The following is a 20,784-nucleotide window of genomic DNA, read 5'->3' on the forward strand; positions in this document are numbered from 1 at the left end:
TCTCCCTTAACAGCTGCTGTGGTGGCCTAGTCTTGTTGAGGCTGCTTAAGGGGGGGGGGGGTCGGGGGAGGGGTTGAGGGAGGGCCAGCGTTGTGGCAGCAGAGCACTCCCCCGCTGTTACCAACCAGAAGGCCTGCCACCTTCTCCCTTGGCCTCCCACTGGTCTGCATAAAAGCTGTTGGGCCTGCCACTGGAAGTGACCATTAGGACCAGTGCCTGAGCCTGGAAATAAGCATGCCTTTGGGGCTCTGGCCTAAGCAGATTCCATTCAGATGACTTCCCTTGTGCACCTGATCAGATCTGCCACTCAGGGCTTCCCACGCCTGGGCCCACGTATAAACGGGTCAAGGTGGATAGGCAGGTCACTGAGCTGGGCTGGACTTGTGATCCACCTGGTAGGGTCTTGCCCTGGAGAACCTGCCTCCCCCAGCCTTCTATAAGCAGGCCTAGCCAGGACCCTCACCCCATGGGCTGAGGTCGGTGGGTCGACCAAGGGCTAGGAGCACTGGGTGTGCCAATCCAGGGTGACGCTGGTCTAGAGCTCTAGGCCAGACTCAGGCCAGGACAGGGAGGCTGCCTCCTTCAGGCACAGCTGGCTACATCTCTGCTGGGCTGGCGGATGAAGGAAACAGGATCCGGGAAGGGAATCCTCAAGGAGCATGATTGGCTGGCATAGCTGCTGTGGGTATTTATAGTCAGGGCTGCACAATTGGTTTCCCTGTGGCTATGGGGTGTCGGTCCCTGTGCTGCTAGGCAGACTTCGGTCAGGACCAAGGAAAGCAGCCAATCACAGCAGGGGAAGCCCGTTGCCAGGCAAGCTAGTGGGGTTGGCTCGGCCCAAACACCTGCTGCTCGGAAAAGTTTGGAGCAGTCCAGGCTCCCCCCACCCTGCCAACGCCCCAGCTCAAGGAGCACACAGGGCAGCAAGAAGGGGAACATGTGCCTTTTTGGATCAGTCCCATGTTCAGCCACATTTGTGCACACTCCACCAGCACAAGCCATCAGCTGCCTCCTCTGTGGATGAAAGCCATCCAGTTTCCAGGGCTGAGTGCCTTGGACACCAGCAAGGGGAAGTATGAACCCAGAATCTCACCATCAGAAAACATAGAGAAGCTGTAATTTTAATTTCTGCATGCATACAAATGTGCAATTTGAAAAAAATAAATACAATTTTGCTTTAAATTACCTATATTTGTGGAGTAGAGCAACTCTTACCTTTTCCAGGCTCTGTAGAGCCTCTCTCCAGGCCTCTACTTACCTGAAATTCTCAGTTCCTGGGTGATTTTTCAAGAACTACTTTCACCATCCTCACTTTTTTAAACTTATTTTTTTTTTAAGATTTTTAGTTTTTTAAAGTAATCTCTACACCCAATGTGGGGCTCAAACCCACAGCCCTGAGATCAAGAGCTGCATGCACCACCGACTGAGCCAGCCAGGTGCTCCATGATCCTCTTTATTTGTTGTATTTTTCCACTAACATTCCCTCAAACCAGGGCCCTAACAGTGGTAAAAATAGGATATATTCGCTATATTTCAATCTTCTCCTAATGTAATAACATGGCTGAGAAGACATAAGATGCATTTCAGACAACTCAAGGTAAGAGAGTTATAACAAATGAAGACGCTGTGTCTCTTTTGTTCCACCTCAACCCACTTTTCCACGTACCCACTTGTACACTGGCCAAGCATGCATATCTGCATAGGCTCTGTGCATTTTTGCAGCTGACAGGTTTCTGGTGGAATTATTCCTATAATTCTCGTGTGCCTGCAGCATAGTTACACTAACTTTGGCATCTGCTTCCGTACAGCTAGAGCAGGTGCATCTACCATCCTATAGCCCTGAAGCAAGGTAAAGGAAGCCATCCCACCATGCATGCCCATTAGCCAGGACCCCAAGGGATGGCCTCCTGGGCAGGGATATGTCTTGAGGACGATCTGTCCTCATACACAGGGCAGGGGACACAGGAAAGCTCTTTACCTCCAGGATGTTGAAACTCAATTGCAGTAAACATCATTATAATTATGATCACTAACGTGGCCCCATGAGGGCAGGGGTTCTTGACTGTCTTCATCCCAACAACTAGAACCCCGCCTGGCACAGAGTAAGCACTGTAGACCTTTATTGAGGGAATGACTGAATGAATTTACTTTTAGAATTTCATCCTTCCCTTTTGTTACCTTCAGGATGGTCTCAGTTAACTGGGGTCCTGGTTCCCCATCTGTGGAGGGTCATGGGAGTGGTTTCTTCACAGTAGTATTTGATAAGCCCAGATCTGACTGTGTCCTCTCTTGGGGCTCAGGGAGCGGAGTTCTGATTCTTACTAGAATTCTCATATGCCTATAGTGCAGTCTCACTGATGTTCGTTCTTGGAAGCTGGGCTAATGAATCTCTGAAGGCTACAGAATAAGGCCTGGTATGGTCAGTCCATGTATGGCATTCCCAGAGATGCCCTAGGCCTATGGGGTGACAAACACCTGGCACCAGAGAAAGGAGGCTTTGGAAAGTGACTTCTCTCAGATCTTACTATATTGTGAGTCTCAGGACAGCCAGGAATCATAGCACCCATCGTGCTAGGCTAGGAGTAATAATGTCCCAAAGCAGGCTACTATCCTCTCTGTTTGGAAAAATTTTCAAAGGATGGATGCCCTGCACGACATGGGCAGCCCTACCTCCTGTGGGAACTTACTCAAACCTAGCCATGCCGAATGATGATGTTAAGTCCGTTCCTATATGTAGCCAGTGAACAAGTGAGCGCTCAACCTTATGGCACTGCTCTCCTCTCCTCCCACAGCCTCAAGGAAATTGAGGGACCTGATGCCAAGGAAAGCTTTTGGGGGTCACAGAGGCTCCAGACTTGACTGAGTCATGAGCAGTCACCTTCTGAGTGGTGAGGTGTGTAGAGCCCGTTTTCAAACACGTGAAATCTAATGCTTCCTATCATTTTTCCATGTGTTGAATGACAAAGATCAAAAAGAAAATGAAAAGAGAGGATTTACCATGCACATCATTTCCTTCGAATTTCTGCCATCTCCGGATTCCATTTCCGACACCCTGGAGTCCTGTGAAATAACAGGGTCTGGCATGAGGGTCTTCATGGTGGGAAGACCTGGGCCAGTGAGTGATGGGCCAGTTGTTAACGTATCTGGGTTGAAGTGGGGCTGCTGGAACCCGGCTCTCTCGGGATCCAAGGGAGGCTGCCCACGAAATGAGATGTACTTTAAAACATAAAAGAAAAATATTAAAACAGTAGTTTTCAAAGGTGGTGAGGTTGGTTATCAGGATCATCCAGGGAGAATTTTCACAATGCAGATGCCCAGTTTTCACTCCACATCTCTTTCGCAGAAATATGGAAGCATTTCTGTGGAAGATGTTCACCATTCATTTTGGTGAATCTCCCACTTTTAGAGTCATGATATGAGGTGGAGGGTGGGCAAAGATGGCCTAGAAGTGATAGTTGCCCGCTCTCCCAGCCTCCCTTGCAGCTAGAGCAGGGACCTATGTGGCCTAGGCACAGCCAGTCAGATGCAGCTGTGTCTGGCTCTGTCTTGAGGCCTGGTGATGCAAGAGGGAGGGAATGGAAGCGCTCTCTCTCTGTCTCTCTCTCTCTCTCTCTCTCTCTCTCTCGTCACGGCTGGAAGTGGTAGCTGCAAGGTCAAGTTCCTGGCACAGAAATGGTGTATGTCCTGGCAGGGAGCGGCTGCAGTAAAATCAAGCTCCTGGTGAGGAAGGAGTACCTAAGGTCCCTTGGTGGCAACAGAGGTGTCCTCACCAGACCAGCTCTGCTGTGTAGCTTACGGCGCTTTTCCTGGAAGATCGGCCTCCAGCCTGGATCTCCAGCCCTTGCAACCGTTGCAAGCCCCCAGTCCCTTCCCGATGCTCTTCTTTTCTGCAGTCAGTATCTGGGGCTAACCACTGAGAACCCTCACTGACACATATGTGGAGTGGATTGCACACATCATATTGACTTAAGGGATGAAACCTGACTTGGGAGCTCTTTTAGACTTGGTGCAGGCAGCTTTAGGCCACCTCCTAAATGGCTGGGGGATACATGATAGGAGGCAATGGTGTCCATGTATGCTTTTGAGAAGCACGGCACAAAGGAAATGGAAAGGCCATAGAGGAAAGAACAGAGAGCATCTGTTGGCAACCCAAAACCCTGGCACACTCTATCTTTGCCTCCTTGTCCCTCTGACTCTTTTCTGCCACAAGGACACAGCAGAAAACCACCCAATCATATCTTCACTCAGTCCTCCGCATTGTGACAATAATGGAGCTCAGGCTCTCCTTTGCAGAGCTAAGGACCTGGGCTAGAAGAGAGACAGGAGGAGATGCCTGGGGATCTTGTACACCAAGAGAAGGATTTGGAACAAGCTAGTTTAATTCAGTGTTTCCCTGCCTTTGGCTGTGTGGGGCCATAGGTCGACTTAGCCAGGGGCCTCCTGGACATCATCACTGCCCAGCAGGCTTGGAGGCTGGGCACTCTCCCTCTTCTCTGCTTTGGTCTGATTGTAAATAAGTGACACCAGTCTCTACATTGGCACAATGTCTGGGAGAAACCTCCTTTCAGGAAAATTTTGGAGACAAATGGCAGAAAGGGCTTGGAAAGCAGGGTCTTCTTTCCTTACGTCATGGTCATGAGTGTGAAATGCATCAGTGGAGTCATGTAGGGTTTGTGCTAGGGGTCGGACACCTCTGGGAACAGTCCTGATCCCTGGCATTTCTGGGGCTTCCCTGTGTTCCTGGAGCTTTTAGGAGAGATGCAATCAGAGTGGGGAAGGGAGATGGGACTCAGGCCGACCTGGAGCTGGGCCTCGTGGGGGCCCTCTGGCCTCACCACGTACTGGGGGAGGCCTCTGGACTGTAGTTTCTGGAGGAGAAGCAGCTTCTTTTCAATCAAGGAGTGGATGGCCTCTGCCAATTTTCTCATTACAAATACTGGGGTGGCCCCTTTCCACCTCTCTTGGGAGCAGCTCTGAGAACGAAAGAACCAACCAGGGGCTTCCCGGGATGGCCCGCAGCAGACACAGAACCAACTCAAACAACTTCCAGCCCCAAATCCCTCCGGAGACTGGAGTACCTGTCAACACACGCAGTTCTCCACAATCTATTTCTTTCCCCGGCCTCCCCAAGAGGTCACCAGGAATTATGGGGCAGCTTTGGCCTGTGTGACTGGTGGGGGCAAAGCCAGTGGCCGCGCCACTGCCTCAGCACGGCAGATGGAAGGCGGGTGTTCAATGCACACAGGGCCTCTGCGGACAGAAGAGCCAGAGGCAGACTCAGAGGAGCTCTGGAGCCGGAGGGCAGGCAGGAGGCAGAAGTCATTTTACCGCATGGGCTGTAAAACATCACTCCCAAAGCACTGGGCCTCAGTCAGTCCAGCACAGACCTCACACCAGCCCCCAAGGCAGCTCGGGAGGGCTTTCTCACACACCTAGGACCTGTGGTCCCCCAAATTCCGAGAGGCTCGTTTAACACCTGCTACTCTCCATCTCTATTGTCTTCAGCGTGTCCTCTCTGGAGACTACAGGGGCCTGAGTGCTGCTTTCCACCACTGCTCTATAAAGCAGTCACTTTACTTTTCCAGCCTATCCTTCCTCAGAAAGTCTGTAGGAAGAGTGAAAGGAGTAGCTCCGTGAGAGTGCAGAGAGCAGATTTTAAGCTTCCCCTACCCAAGCCCGGGTGCCGTTTGCACCGCCCTTTATACCTTCTACTGTGGGACGCTGGGAGAGGCTTCAGGAAAGGGGAAACTGAGGCCAGGAGTTGTGCAGGGACACGACGGGAGCTCCCGGTCTCAGAGTCTGATTCAGCGCCCAGATTCCCCGCGCTCCCCCCCGGGCGCTCTGCAATGTGCCGTGCGAGGAGCAGGCCTCGGCCGCGCAGGGTCAGGCCTGAGGCTCCGGCCCCCTCCTCCAAGGCATCTTCCAGCCCTGCTGTGCACCCTTCGGACAGTGAGTGGCCCGGAGGAAGCTGGCTCCCGGGGGGGTGACGGAAGCACCGACAAGCCCGCGCGGGGAGTCAACCCAGGGCAATCACGGGGCTGCGCGTTGCCACGGGACGCCAGGGCCACGGCGCACAGGCGCAGGCAGCGGCGGGGAGAGGGTCGGCGGCGCCGGGCTCGGGCGGGGGCGCGTGGGGCGCCCCCCGGCGGGCGGGCCCCGGGGCGAGGAGGCCGAGCAGGCCGAGCAGGCCGAGGAGCGGGGCCGAGGAGCGGGGCCGAGGAGCGGAGCGGGGCCGGCCCGGGCGGGGCGCGCGTTACCTCCTCGGCGCTGCGGCAGCGCGCCCGGGTCCGCCTGCCGGTCCGAGTGCGCGCCCTGCGCGGCGCGGCGCCTCTCCGAGTGCACGATCAGCAGCATGTCGATGGACACGGCCGTGCTGTCCTTCTTGAGCTCCATGGCGTCGCCTCGCTCCCCGCCGGTGCGCCGCGGCCGCTCTCGAGGCTGCCTGCGCTGCAAATGGCCCCGTGCGCGCCGCTGGCGGGCGCGGGACGCGGCGAGGGCGCGGGAGAGGGCGCTCCCCCGCCGCCGAGCCGCCGGGCGCCGCGTTTCGCTGACTCTGCCAAACGCGCCATTAGGGCCCGCCCGGGAGGGCGCTACCCTAACGAAGCGGCTCTAAGTCACCTTTGAAAGGAAATCCCCAGCCGAGCCCTGACCTGCGCCCGGGCCGCGCGCCGCACAGCCGCCGGGCAGCGCCTCCTCTCCGTGCGCCCCGAGCGCGTCCCCGGCTCCCGCCCGTCCCCGGCCGGGGCTTCCCGGGCGGCCCGCAGCGGGCACGGAAATCACGCGGTGCTGCCCGCAGTGCGAGCTCGGGGAGGAACAGCAGCACCGGTGGCCCCTCTGCTTCCCGGGCCGGGGGCGTTGGGGGGGTTGCGGGCCTCCTCCATAAGAGGGAGATGGGCAGGGTGTTGGGGTCAGGACCTCTGCGATCGCCGCCGCACCGCGACTTGGAGCATGACCGCTGGGCATCAACTTCACGGTCCTTTCTGGCTTGCGGTGGAAGCCTTAACATCTCTGTTCCTTCTAGAAGCCTGGCTCATGCTTGGTGGGCGGGGGGAGGGGCAGAGGAGGAGGCCGGTGCAGGGAGAGCCTGCCCGCTGTGCTCCGGGAGCTGGACCTGAGAGCCCATCTATTTTTAGTGGGGCCCGGCCGGGCCAGCCAGCGGCTGCAGCAGGGCCTTTGGCTCCCGGTCTCGGGAGTGTTTACAGCGGCATCTGCCTGGTGGCCCTTGGCACCAGCGGGCCCACCCAACCTGGGCCAGGCCCCCACTTAAGTTTCTGCCATTAATAAATGCCGAGCGCAAGGAAGCCTTTGCTCTGAGACCCTTCCCATCGCAGGGTAATGACCCTGCGTTGCAGCGCGGTCCTTGAGAGCTCCTAGCTCCTCCTTGGCGGCGGTGACATATTGTGCTGGATTCCAGTCCTAGCTCTGCCAGCTGCCCATGTGACCGTGGACAAGCCATATCCCCCCATTTCCCCAGCCTTCTGGTGGGCACGATACAAGTTCTCACTGGGCTGTTGTGAAAATGACATGTGCTTGAGGGGCTAGGTGCATAGTACCTGGTCTCCAAGTGGCAGATGTCATTCATAACTCATTTTAAGGATGACTGAAAGGATAGGTGAAGTGACAAGTCAGTGATGGAGTTGGGGGGCCATGCAGACACACCCTCAGATTCTGAAGGCCTTTCTCCACTGATTGTGACTCACCATTTATCTGACAGTAGAGACCACCACCTTGCTGTGTCACCACCACTGCCTTGCTCACTGGGCATCTGATGAAAGATGTCACTGGTTTCTAACAGTGTTGACTTGGAATCCCTAGAGAGCTGAGCTGTGGGACTGGTGGAGGCAGGTGGGTGACTCCCAAGGCAGGTTTCCTCATGCAGTGTGTCCTGTCCTTTACTGTCACGTCTACGTGTGTGCGCCCACATGCCTGAGGCTGGCTGAGCCTTGTGCTCTCTAGATGCCTAGGAAAGTGAGGAATATGGATTATTGAAAGTCCCTGGGGTCTTGGCGATTGCCCAGGCATCATCCCCTCATCTGACCCGGGACAGTGTGTCCTACCTCCTTCTATGGTGTAAGTCCCAACAGAAGCTTCTGGGTAGCCCCTCTCATTCAATAATGAATGAAATTTGCCTGAATTTGTACTTCCATCCATCTCCCTTGTCCCCCCCCCCCCCCCCGGAAAGTGTCACTGACGGGAGCTTGCTCACTTGGCATCCCTTTCCAGACTTGCCTCTGAAGGAGAAGATGATGACCTGGGGGTGTATCAACCTGAGGTCCAGGAAGCCATTCTAGGGGCCTCTTGCCTCTTTAGGATATCAGATCCTTTGGAGTGGGGCTTCTTGTCTGTAGCACTACAGACATTTAGGGCCAGAGAACTCCTTGTTGTTTGTAGGGGGGTGTGCTATGCATTGTAGGATATTTAGCAGCATCCCTGGGATCTATCTACTAGATGCCAGTAGCACCTACTTCCCAGTTGTGACAACCCAGAATGTGTCCAGATGTTGACGTATGTTTCCTGGAGGACAGAAATGCAGGCAAAACACTGCTTTGGAACAAACCCATGAAATAGGGGCTGTGTTACTTTGTTCTGAAAAATGCTGCCGCTCCTGGATCCTGATAGTGTCCAGAGCCTGGACCCACTCCTCAGAGGTTCCCACTGATGGCTCTCAGTCTAGTAGCTGGCTTCTTGGACGTGTAGAGCTGTTCCCTGCCAGCAGCATGGGCAGAAAGATGCGATGCTGTCCTCATTCTTCATGCCCCCACTCTGGCCTCTGTTGATCCATCCTCTCATCCGCACTGCTTTGGCTGAGAGGGGACCAGACACCACACCACAGGAAAGCATTTGGATGTATTGGAAAGGGGAGGGGGAGCAAGAAGGAGTGAGGCTATGAGGCATCATTCAGGGAGTCTATACCTTCTGTTCAACACCCCCCCCCACCCCGGCCCTAACCAATGGCACTGAGAACAGCCCCTCAGCCTGTGAGTTACACCCTGGGGCCAGCCTTCCTCTACAGACTCACCTCTTCCTCTTTCCTTGCTAACTCACACATGCTGCAGCCGTAGCTGTGTCCACTCCTCCACAAACACATCTACGTGGCCTTTCTGCTTCTAGGCTTTCCTCAACACACTAGCCCCTCCACCCTGACACCATCTTGAACAACATGGGACTCAAGTACTTCCACATTCTGACCTAACACATTTCTCTACCTCGTTGTCTTAGGATATGACAAACGAGGGGCTCTCTCCATTGTTGGGCAGACCGTTAATGATTTTAATCACAATGAGTTAGAAATTTCAGGACACCAAAAGTCAAAGAGCCGTCAAAGTGGTTGTATTGCTGCCTTTATCCTCCATTACACTGAATACTCAGACATGTCCTACTGGCATCTACACAGCTTCCACCCTTTTAGTTGAAGATGGGGTTCATCAGTTGTCCTAATGGTTCTGAGCCCTGAGCTGTCTTGGAGATGGGAGGTGGTTGACAGGGGGGAGGCTTGCTTCTGGCAGATGACATTTTCAACAGAAGGGGTGTGTTCTGACTCACGTTTTTGTTTTTCCTAAGGAATAGTGGTACTTTTTTTTTTTTTTAAAGATTTTATTTATTTGAGAAAGAGAGGGAGAGCACAGAGGGAGATCGAGAGGAAGAAGCAGACTCCCCACGGAGCAGGGAGCCCGATGCAGGGCTTGATCCCAGGACCCCGAGAACATGACCAGAGCTGAGGGCAGATGCTTAACTGACTGAGCACCCAGGTGCCCAAAATAGTGGTTCTTCAGGGACCACCAGCCCTAACTCTTTCACCCTTCTAGAGATCCCAAGAGGTAAGTTTCTCCCTTCTGCATAGAGATGAAATAGGCAAAGCCAATACACGAAAGGCTTTTAGCAGGTGATTTGTAGACATCACATGGTTTTCTCCATTGGTGCAGTGGGGAGGGAGCACGCAGAGAGTGGGGCAGCTCGGTAAAGAGCACGGATCACGTCCCAGACTCTTCATACCTGTGCTTCTGCTGAGATGGACAAATTGTTACATGAGAGACCAGAAACCTTTTCGAAAGCTGGTACAGGACTCCTGTGGTGTCTTCACTAGCCTGACTTGACTCATTCCCACTTCTGAATTTGTTATTGCTGTCACTTCTTCCTGAAATGCCTGTTTGGACATTCCTGGCAAGTACAGCCTAGCCATCCTTTGAAGTCTGACACCGGCTCTCACCTCCACCCTGAAGCCTTCCTGGTCACCCTGGTTCTTGGAGCTCCTGGAGAATGCCAGTTCTCTGTGGTGCCTCTCTTTTTAACCATCTTTAGTTCCCTTTTTCTACTGGAATGGCACAAACATTTATTTTTTTTAAAGATTTTATTTATTTATTTGTGAGAAAGAGAGAGAGGAGTGGTGGGAAGGGGCAGAGGGAGAAGGAAAAGCAGACTCCTCACTGAGCAGGGAGCCTGATGTGGGGCTCGATTCCAGGACCTGGTGATCATGACCTGAGCTGAAGGCAGACACCTAACCAACTGAGCCACCCAGGGGCCCCTGACATGAGCATGTAAATGTTAGTTTTTTAAAAGATGCTCTTCCAAACTACCTCAGGTATTTCCTATTTGCATAGGAAAGTGTATGGTGAGGTCATTGCCTGGCCTCAGATCACATTAAGCTTTCTGAGGGCCAGGTCAGGGTCTTCCTCATTCCTAATCCACCCCCCACTACCCCCCACACACTGTGCCTCCTATGTGTATTGCACACAGGAGGCGCTCAATAGATGCTTGAATCAAATTGGGCAGAATGAACGCTCCCAGCCACCCAAGACATGTCCCTTTAGCCCGGAGGTGTAGCAGCCTTGCAGAGACTTGTAGCGTTTGCTCTTCTGTGCCTTTCGCTCAGACCGTCAGAGAGTGGAAGAGAGGGAGGTTAACTGAGGACAAGCAGCTCTAAAGGCACCTTCTCCCACTGCTGACAGAACCATCTGGAGCATGAATTTGGGGGAGTGCTTGGTTCTAACAGCACTGCTGGGTCCCCTGCCACCGCCTCCATCCCGCCCCAATCAGGAGCCAGAAGCTGTGACATTTCTGTTCAATACAATTCCCTCTCTCAGCCTTTCTGGCCTGTGTCCCCCTGGTCGGCCTGTCAGCCTGTTCTGGCATTTCTACCCATGACGCCTTCATCGGTTTCCCCTCTTTTTCCTGTCCATAGCTTTTACGATCCCATTTTATTGCACACAGTGATGTGCAAATGTGGGAAGCACTCCATCCCAAGTTCCAGGGAGTTTGAATTTTGGAGTCTTTATACACTATGGCATTCTTGGCCTTTTCCTGGGGATGGAGATGATGAGAATCAATTTGTCTCTCACCACCACTTCCAAAATATCTCCGGCCGTGCCAAGAGAGGTATCCAGTGGCACATGAAAGCCCATGGAGAGATTACCTCTTCAGCTTCGCCAAGTGTTTATTGCCCAGCCATTGAAATGCCCCTTGCATATTCCTCGATCCGCCTCTCCGAGGGACACCAGAGGTCCTCGCACGGACGTCACGCTTCCCAGTTCACCCCTCGGTGGTCAGTTACTCCTGTAGAGAAGTGTGCACTTTTACTCTCATAAACTCACGTCGTCCTCACAGTAATTCAAGGCAGGGCTGATACCTTTATGCCCATTTTATTGACACTAAAACAGGATCGAGACATGGGATTGTGTGATTTTCCCAGGGAGCCAACACCAGCTTCTAGATGGGCCCAGGGCTCACACCAAACCTCACACACTTGCCATTCTATATGCTTTAGTGGGGAAGGGCATGAGTGTCTTTTCCACCAGCAGGCTGAGATTTAGGCCAGCCACTTTTTTGCAGGGCCCAAGGCAATGCCCTGAGTGACATGTCCTGTGGGAGAGAGCACCCATGCCTGGGGTGGGAGCTTGTCTAATGAGGAGAGTCACAGGAAACAGCTCTGGAGGGCTTGCACGAAAACACAAATGAAGTCAGAATGGGCTTCTGATCAGTCTCTGGGGACTGTTGGAGTGAGGTTTGGTGCCCTTCTGCCCCAAACAGGATGGGCACTGTGGCCTGGATCCCACAGGGGCAAGGGAGCCAGTTTCTCATGTCAGTGCAGACTTCAGCCCTGCCTGTCCCTGGGGCACAGCCTCTAATAGGAGCTGCGGGTATTTTTAGTTTCACGTCGGCAGGCACAGGACAAGGAGAGCTGGACAGGAACAGCTAATAAGCCATGGTCCTTATTAAGTTGGGAAGGGTGAAATGAGGGGGAGGACAGGGAGCTTGCTGGAACTTTTGCACATGCCTCATTTTCAGAGAACTCTTTTTCCATAATTCACCAAGAAAGATTGAGGTCAGGGTGATTATGCGTAGCCCCAGTTAGAGAAATCTGAAAGTGGAGCATGCTCCCCTCCTGTGACCTGCAGGTCCTCTCCCAACAGGCCCCCTGCTCTGCCCTCTGGGTGATGAGGCTGAGCAGGAGGGATGTTCAGCTTTGGGGCTTGATTATCAGGGCTCCCCCAGTGGGGGTGACTCCAAAGGACCGGATGAGAAGCCAATTCCCAATGAGACCCTGGTAGCCTCAGATGATAGCTGAGCAGTATCAACTATAATCCTGATTTTGCGGGTGAGGGAATGGGGGTTCAGAGAGGTGCAGACACTGTGCAAGGCCACACGGCCGGGACGAGGTAGAGCTGGGTCAAGCTCGGGGTCCTAGGTCAAGGTCTACCATTGTTTTTCAGTATGTCCTTCTTTCCCCCCAATGATAGGCAGTTGTGTTGGAGACTATCCATTTTATTTAACCACACACATTTTTTTCTATGCCAACTCTGTGTCAGGAACTTCCTCCCTGGCCTGAGGCAGTGAGGACAATACAGATGCTCCCAAGAGTCCTGGGCTTACGGAGAGCAGCACAGAGGCCCCTTGCAGCCGACCCTCGGCACAGCCAGTGTGCGAACTTGCCCGGTGGCAGGGGCAGACTGGCAAGTGCCATTGAAATTGGCAAGTTTCCAGCCTTTGGTGCTGAGTACGAGGACACTCGAAGCTCTGCTCATACAGTCAGTTCCCTTCTCTGCAGCATCTTCCAAGGGTGAGACTGGTGGAAGTGGCCAGGGAAGGGTAAGGGTGCCCTCAGCCTTTCTCCTGTCCTGTAGCTCTGAGCACTGGGATGCTGGCAGCCTGGGGGGCAGGACTCACCAAGCGAGCGCTTGGCAAATCTGCAACCAAGATGGTACCGGCTCCAGCTGCTATCAGCCGCTCTTTTCCTTCCCTGCCACATCTTTACAGTTTGAGAGCAGGAGACAGTGAAAGCATTGATTTGGGATAAAAAGCATTGAAGTGGGTTCTCTGCACCTTCCTGCCTCAGTGTGAAGCCAGCCATGACATGTCTGCCCATTTACCCATCCAACAATCCATGCTCTCACACACTCTTTCATGTTGATCCATCCAGGCCCTCTACCCACCCATCCAGTCCCCCTCTTGTCCATCCATCTCTCACTTAGCCATTCGTTCACTCATGCCTCCCTCTCTACCTGAACATCACCCCTCAATCACTCTGCCAACCCCATTCTTTTATCCCTCCCATCTGACTTGTTCCACCCATCCATTCATCTCTTCACCCAACTGTGCCCCACCCCATCCATTACTGGTTCCTTCATCCCATCTGGAACCAGACACCGTGCTCCAGGTCCTGTGTCTGGAGTTGTGGGGACACAGAGATGAATGGGTCTCTCATTGTTGACCTAGAAAACAGTGCAGATTCATTTATGAAGGGAGCAGTGGAATCAAAGAGAGAAGGAGAAGAGGGAGCTGCAGCTGGATCAACCAAGATGATTAGTCTCTGCATTTTGGGAAGATAATAATGGAAAGAAAGAGAGAAAGAGAGAGTGGGATAAGGAAGGCAGGAAAGAAGAAAAGAAGGAAGGGAGGGAGGGAGGTGGGAGGGAAAGGAGGAAAAAGTATGTGTTGGGTACCGGGCCCTGTGCTAGGAGCGTTTACTAGTCTTACTTACCCCAACCACCTTTCTAGGTAGTTCCCTGCATCTTAGAGATGAGGAACCCCAGTTCCTCAGGGCCCCTGTTCCACAGGAATAAATCATGAAGAGCAGGGCTAGGTTGAACATGCTTGCTAGCACAGAGCATCGGAATGAGAGCCTGAAGCAAACAGGTCCAGGACAAGTGAAAACCACGCTGTCTGACAGTTAACTTCTGCACTGCGTTGCCTGGAGGCGTATTCAGATAGGAACCACATAGTCACTCCTGTGGTGACCGGTGAGAAGGAGGTTGGGGGCAGGGGGACACACACAGCTGTTGGAGTTTGATGCCAGGTCGTACCTGTTGGATGTGGAACTAGAGCATCCCTTGGTGGCTGTGCCAGATCCAGCATCCTTCTGGAAGATTCCTGGCCCTGGACTCTGCTGGGGATGCACTGAGCACCCTTAGGGAGATCTATAGGCATTTGCATGCCAGTCCAATGTCTAACTTTTCTTTTCTTTCTTTAAGATTTTATTTATTCATTCATCACACACACAATGAGAGAGAGAGAGAGAGAGAGAGAGAGGCAGAGACACAGGCAGAGGGAGAAGCAGGCGCCATGCAGGGAACCAGACGTGGGACTCGATCCCAGGTCTCCAGGATCATGCCCTGGGCCGAAGTCGGCGCTAAACCACTGAGCCACCCGGGCTGCCCTGCTTTGCTTTTCTGGTCCAGGTTCTCCTCCTGGGGAGTGTGGGGGCCCCTGGAGACCAAGCATAGCCCCAGGGATGAGAGCTCAGCTTCACCTCCCATCTGTTAGGGCTTCAGCCAGGGTCCATGAGCCCCAGCCCCAGGCCCCTCTGGCACCCAAGGTGTGCAGTTTCCCACTGATGTATCACTTCTGGCACTTTCTGGATCCATACCCCGTTCTCGTTGTTTGATGCCCCCAAATTGTTCACTGCCACCTGATGAACTGTAAGTGTTGACAACCACCACCCCAAGGCTGGAGGATTTCCAGGCAGTTAGGTAGGTGGCCCAGGCAACCATGGGCTCTACGGAGGGAGACGGCTTTGTGGGGCGAGGGGAGGTGGCTCTGCAGTTTACCAGACAGAGGCTGTCTAGAAACAGCTGCAGAGCTGGTGGGCGGGTGGGAGGGGAATGTGAAGGTGGCCGGCTGAGGGGCAGTGCAAGTGAGAGATTCTAGAATGACACAGGTTTCATTTATATGAGCCCCACTGGCTCCTCCAAACATGTGGGTCTTTGAGTCCCTGAAGCCAGGCTGTCTGTCTGTTGAGATACTATTTGGCTTTGGCTTTGGCTATCCTGGAGAGCAGAGTTTGGGGGAATGGAGTGCAGGCGCCCAGGTGCTGGAGCAGAGTCCCGTGGCCCTGGGGTGGCTGGGAAGAGGGGATGTGTGAGGAGGGCGGCTGCCTGAGGCCCCAGTTACCTCAGCCGTCCTTCCTCCCCGGCTTTCTCCCTCAGCATGACCAGGCCACCCACCTGCCAGCTCAGCTGTCCTCCTTGCTCACCATGTAATCCCTGCCAGGAAGAGAGGGGAGAAACATGAGCCAGCCTTCTCCCACTGCATCCTGCCATCCTGTCCTCCCTCCAGCCAGGAGGGATGAAGGGAGGGGGCCGGGGACAGGGAAAGGCAGGCCCTGGGGAAAGCTCCCAGGCTCCGTGGCCTCCTCGATGTATGAAAACCACAGAATGGACGCCTTCCCTCTGAGCCCATGTTGCAGGGACTGCTCTCGGCTCCTCTGGCATCTGGACACCTGCTAGGCACGTGCCATCCGGCAGAGCCTCTCCTGTCTTCCCTGGACTCCGCCTTCCCCTTCACTTCCCTGGGTCTGGGGTGGGGTGGGGAGGTCCCTGCTGGCTGTTTACATTTTCATCCTTAAAAGATCACTTCCGAACCAGGGAGCTCAAGTCCCAGCAGCGCCAGGCAACTTGGAGCCTTGGTCTTCTGATCTGTAACCTGGGAGCAGTCATGCCCACTGTCCAGGGTAGAAGACAACGTGAGGTGGTGCAGAGTGTGGTGCCTGTTCTGAAACAGTGCCAGTCCAGTCCCCGAGCCTGGGACACGACCTCAGAAAGGCCGCCGCTCACCTCTTTGTCAGGGCACCTCTGGGCGCTGGATGGGAGCAGCAAGGACAGAAACAGCCCCTGTGCACTCACCTCACTGCAGGATCTCAGGAACGTCAGGTGGTGGTGTGTCTACTGTGTGTTTGTGTGCAGAGCGCTGCTGTCAAAACCGTGCCATTCATCTGTGTTCTAGAACAATCTCCCGCCTGCCCATGGCAGGGGTTTCTTTAAAGCAATTCCAGGGGTGTGTGCATATGTGTAACAAGACCACTGTGGGTCCCCCACTGGTGCTGTGGGACCTTGGGAGGGTCACGTCATTTCTCTGGGCCTTGGTTTCTCATCTGAACAATGGGTGTGTTGATTCCCGCCTGGTGCAGCTGTTCTAGATTCAGCAGCTGGCCTTCTGCATGGCCTTCTGCATGGCACAGGGTAAATGAGGGATCCAGTGACATCTGTCCCTCTCCCCCATCCAGCGCAGAGGTCTCTGCAGATCAAGGTGGGGCAGGGCTGGCCTAAGGTGAGCAGCGTGAAGCCACTTCTGGGCTCACCCCTCAGGTCTGGGAGAAATCAGGCTGGGGCATTAGGGCCCTTCACCAGCCTGGCTTCTTCTCCTCCATGTCCTGGTATGAGAGGGGACCAGGGTGAGGGCCTTGACAATGCCTCTCAGGGAGAGAGGTCAGGGCTGGCCTGTGTCCATAAGACCCCTAGCTCCCAGTGCTGTGACGGGGATACGCTTACTTGGAGCCAGGCTTCTCCCCTCCCCCTGCCCTCCCCTCGAGGCCTCTGGTCCCTGGAGCTGCTGTTGCGCAAGCAAAACCCCACAGGGTTACCTGAGGCAGGCTGGGCCCAGGGCTGGGCCAGGCCCTGGAGCACAGTGATGACAGGGACCTGTTGGTGGCAGGACAGTTTGCACTCCCCAGGTGGTGGCTGAAAAGCTGCCACTGAGGGAGGAGCCTGTGATGACATGTGCCTCTGGCCAAGGCCTGACAGCCATCTGTTCCCAGCCACCAGCCTGGGGGCCTCCCAGGGAGGGAGAAGACAGGGAAAGAAATAGCAAGAGAAACAGGGGACAGAGAGACACAGAGACAGAGAGAGACACAGAGACAGAAGAATGGAGACAAGAAGAAAGAGAGAGAGAAAGAGGTAGACAGAGAGATAGCAGGACCCACAGACAGAGACAAAGAGAGACGGAGGGAGAGAACAATAGGAACAGAGGAGCAAAGAGAGTGAGAGAGAGAGAGAGAGAGAGAGAGAGAGACAGACAGAGAGAGAGAGATGGGAGGAGACCAGGAGGGGTGGGAGAGAGAGAGAGAGAGAGAGACAGACAGACAGAGAAGTAGAGAGACAGGGGAGGATGGACATGGAGGGAGACACTGTCAGGTAGAGAGACTGAGAAAGACAAATTCCTGGAGGCAGATAAAGAGGGGGTGCGTGCTGGGGTAGCTGGGTTGGAGGGGGAGATAGACCAAGGTGCTTCTGGTCAGGCTCCTGGTGGAAGGAGAGCCCTCATGAGCCAAGGCTTTTTCAGTCTCAGCACATCGAGAGGGAAAAAGTCACATGTGACCCTCGACCCGAGTCTGGGGTCCTGATGGTGGTTCTCAGGTGTTAGTGGGCCACAGAATCCCCGGGGGGCACGTTCTAGTTCAGGTGCCAGGCCCATCCCCAGAATCTGACTTGCTGGGCAAAAGGAGTTTACTTACGCTTGCTGCTTTATTACAAAGGATATTTTAAAAGCTAGGAACGAACAGCCAGGTGAAGAGATCTATAGGGTGAGGACAGATGTGAAGGATCCCGAGACTCTGCATTTTCATCAGGCTCCCCAGGAAATTCTAGTGTGGGGTCACCCCAGTTACAGTCAGAGACACTGCAGCAGGAGGAGCCGGGAGTCGGTGCCCCTGTCCCGTCCTGGCCTGGCCACCCCGTGGACCCTGGCTGGGTGGGGGCCAGGGCTCTGAGGGAACTCTGTCCACAGACTTGGGGGCTTCCCACATCCCTTGTTTCACCAGCCAGCGATCCCCAGGAAGGCTTGGGGCCCTCTGTCTACCTGTGGATGGGCAGACAGGGAGGCACCTTGGTGGTGCCTCAGTACCCCCCTCCACAACTCTGTGCAGTCGAAGACACTCAGCGTCTGGGCCAAGGCAATAAAGACAACATGACACGTTAATTTATGCATCTCCGGCTATGGCCCAGGCTCTGTGCTGAATATGAGTTCCATTTGTCGCTTCAACAGGGGAAATGTTGTCACTGTTTCTACCTTAGAGGTAAGGAAATGAGGCCCAGAGATGACAAGTGACCGTCCCGAGGGCACACAGCTAGTAAATGGCAGAGCCTGGGCCAGACTCCATGTCCGTCTTACCCTAACACCCATGCTCAATTCTCAGCTTCTCCCCTATTTCTATTAATGGCTCTACTGGCTCTCAGGCTGAGCTCCCAAACGCAGCTATCTTGGTTCCTCCCCTGTCCTCATCCAATCAGTGTCCCAGGCCCGCGGGTGCCAGCTCGGGTTCCCCCTGGAATAGCTCATCCCCAGTTCAGCCTTTGTACCTCTAGCACCGACCTGTGCGGTACTCTGCCAACTCACCCCCCCCACACCCCCAAAACTTGTTACCTCTACCCCTGGAAGTGAGGAGGGGGGGTTTAAGTACTTGTCTTTCCAGGCACTCTAGAAAACGGCCCTCGGCAGATTCTCACGCTAACACTTTGTGAGACTGGGTGGGCTGGGCTGCAATCCCAGGTCAGCAGGACGGAGGGGGAATGGCTTCGAGTGAGGCAGGGAGGAGAGGAAGGAAGATTTTTTTTTTAATTTAAATTCAATTTGCCAACATATGGTATAACACCAGTGCTCATCATATTATGTGCCCTCCTTAAAGCCCGTCACCCAATCACCCCATCCCTCCACCCACCTCCCCTTCTGCAACCCTTAGTTGGTTTCCCAGAGTTAGGAGTCTCTCATGGCTTGTCTTCCTCTCTAATTTTGCTCAGTTTCCCCTTCTTTCCCTTATAATCCCTTTCACTATTTCTGATATTCCACATATGAGTGAAACCATATGATAACTGTCTTTCTCTGATTGACTTATTTCACTCAGCATAATACCTTCCAGGTCCATCCATGTTGATGTAAATGGTAGGTATTCATCCTTTCTGGTGGCTGAGCAATAGTCCATTGTACATATATACTAAGACTTAAGAAGCTGTGCCTCTCGGTCCGGTCATGGTCTCAGGAAGCAGAGCCCGTTTCTTAAGGTACACTGGCTGTTTCCAGAAAAAATTAGAGGGATGTCATCTCTTGAAATGGTATATTTCAGCAGCTCACAGAACCCAGGAGACAGTTTGCTTACTCTTGCTGATTTATTACAAAGGATATTTTAAAAGCTAGGAATGAACAGCCAGGTGAAGAGATCTATAGGGTGAGGACAGATGCGAAGGATCCCAAGCACAGGAGCTTCTGTCTCTGTTGAGTTGGGGCGCACCACCCCCTCCTGGTACATAGATGTACTCACTAACCTAGAAGCTCTCCAAGCTCCATGCTTCTGGGCTTTTTAGGGAGGCTTCATCACACAGTCATGAGTGTTAGTAAACCCATTTCCTTGCTCCAGTCCCCTCTCTGGAGGATGGTGGTTGGGGCTTAAGCTTGTAATCATGGCTTGGGTTTCCAGGAGCCCACCAAGAATTACCTCCTCCTAGTCTCCTATCACCCAGGAAATTACGAGGTTTTAAGAGCTTTGTGTTGAGAACTGGGCTCAAAGACCAAATATTAGCAGGCACTGGAGGCAGAGACTAATATATACATTTTAGTGTTTCACAATTTGGCAGTATGAAAAACCCAGTGGGACACCCATGGGCCAGCTTCACAGACATATCTACCTAGTGACACATCCTGGAAGGGGACTCCCTGGCTCCTAATGTGGTAGCTGGCAAAATGTGCTCCAGCCACTCAGGAGGGACGTTTGGGGAGCCGCCACACATCGGATCACAGGCCTTTGCTCAGAATCCTCTGATGGAGGGGCTAAGAACTTGAAATGTAGAGATCCAGTGTGCTCAGAGGTTGCCTTGTGGGACTGCCCTGAAGGGAGGAGCTTGGGGCCTATAAAAATGTGTAAATCCAAGTCTACGCTTTGCAAACTCTTGGGGCGTTCTGATATATTGCTTCTTATGTCACCCTGGCCAGGTCATGGATGGAGGAAGTCACAATGACCATGGGCCTCCCTCTCCATGCAGTTGTCCACCTTGGTGTGAGGAGGAAGTTGAGGACTGAGAAAGGCTGTCCTGCTGGAGCCCACGATGGGAGGAACCGCTGGGTGGCCCTTGGCCCCCAGGAACTGTCCACCCGGAGCAGAGAGGACAAGTAGGAGGTGGCATTATGAGCCTACTGACTCCTTGACCTTCAAGACAAGGCAAGAACACATTCTGGACAGAGCTGCTTTTAGCAAAGTGGGCCTTCCTATCTTTTGAATGGCTTTCAGTCCAAACGGTGTCCAGTTAACTCCCATGATAAAATCATTTACGTTTCCTCTTTTCACTGAACTCAGGTGCTCTTCAGGTAGACTGCAGAGTACTCACATCTTACAGGTTTCCGCAGAGGTGAGTGCACTCTCTTCTTTTCCCGTGGACTGGTTCCTTCTTAATAAAGTGCATCTTACTGCTATGTTTCTATCAAGAGGCCACCACCACCATCTCATCTCCTCTACTTCGACCACCATCACCACCTCCACCACCATCACCCTCTCCCTCACCCCCTCCACCACCATCACCACCTCCACCA

General features: G+C 53.8%; 1 protein-coding gene across 1 annotated transcript in view; it reads right to left on the bottom strand.

The window, feature by feature from the left end:
* The window catches only part of KY (kyphoscoliosis peptidase), a 48,801-nt gene extending 42,108 nt beyond the window's left edge, over positions 1–6,693 (bottom strand). Inside the window, exons 1-2 of the mRNA XM_072726910.1 lie at positions 6,258–6,693; positions 2,998–3,060 (exon numbers count right to left, since the gene is read on the bottom strand). Of these exons, the coding sequence (XP_072583011.1) occupies positions 2,998–3,060; positions 6,258–6,393 (199 nt within the window). The 5' untranslated portion in view covers positions 6,394–6,693. The remainder of the gene's footprint in view (positions 1–2,997; positions 3,061–6,257) is intronic.
* Positions 6,694–20,784: the final 14,091 nt, after the last annotated feature.

The sequence above is a fragment of the Vulpes vulpes genome, chromosome 11 (genome assembly GCF_048418805.1).
Source record: "Vulpes vulpes isolate BD-2025 chromosome 11, VulVul3, whole genome shotgun sequence".
Classification (NCBI taxonomy): Eukaryota; Metazoa; Chordata; class Mammalia; order Carnivora; family Canidae; genus Vulpes; species Vulpes vulpes.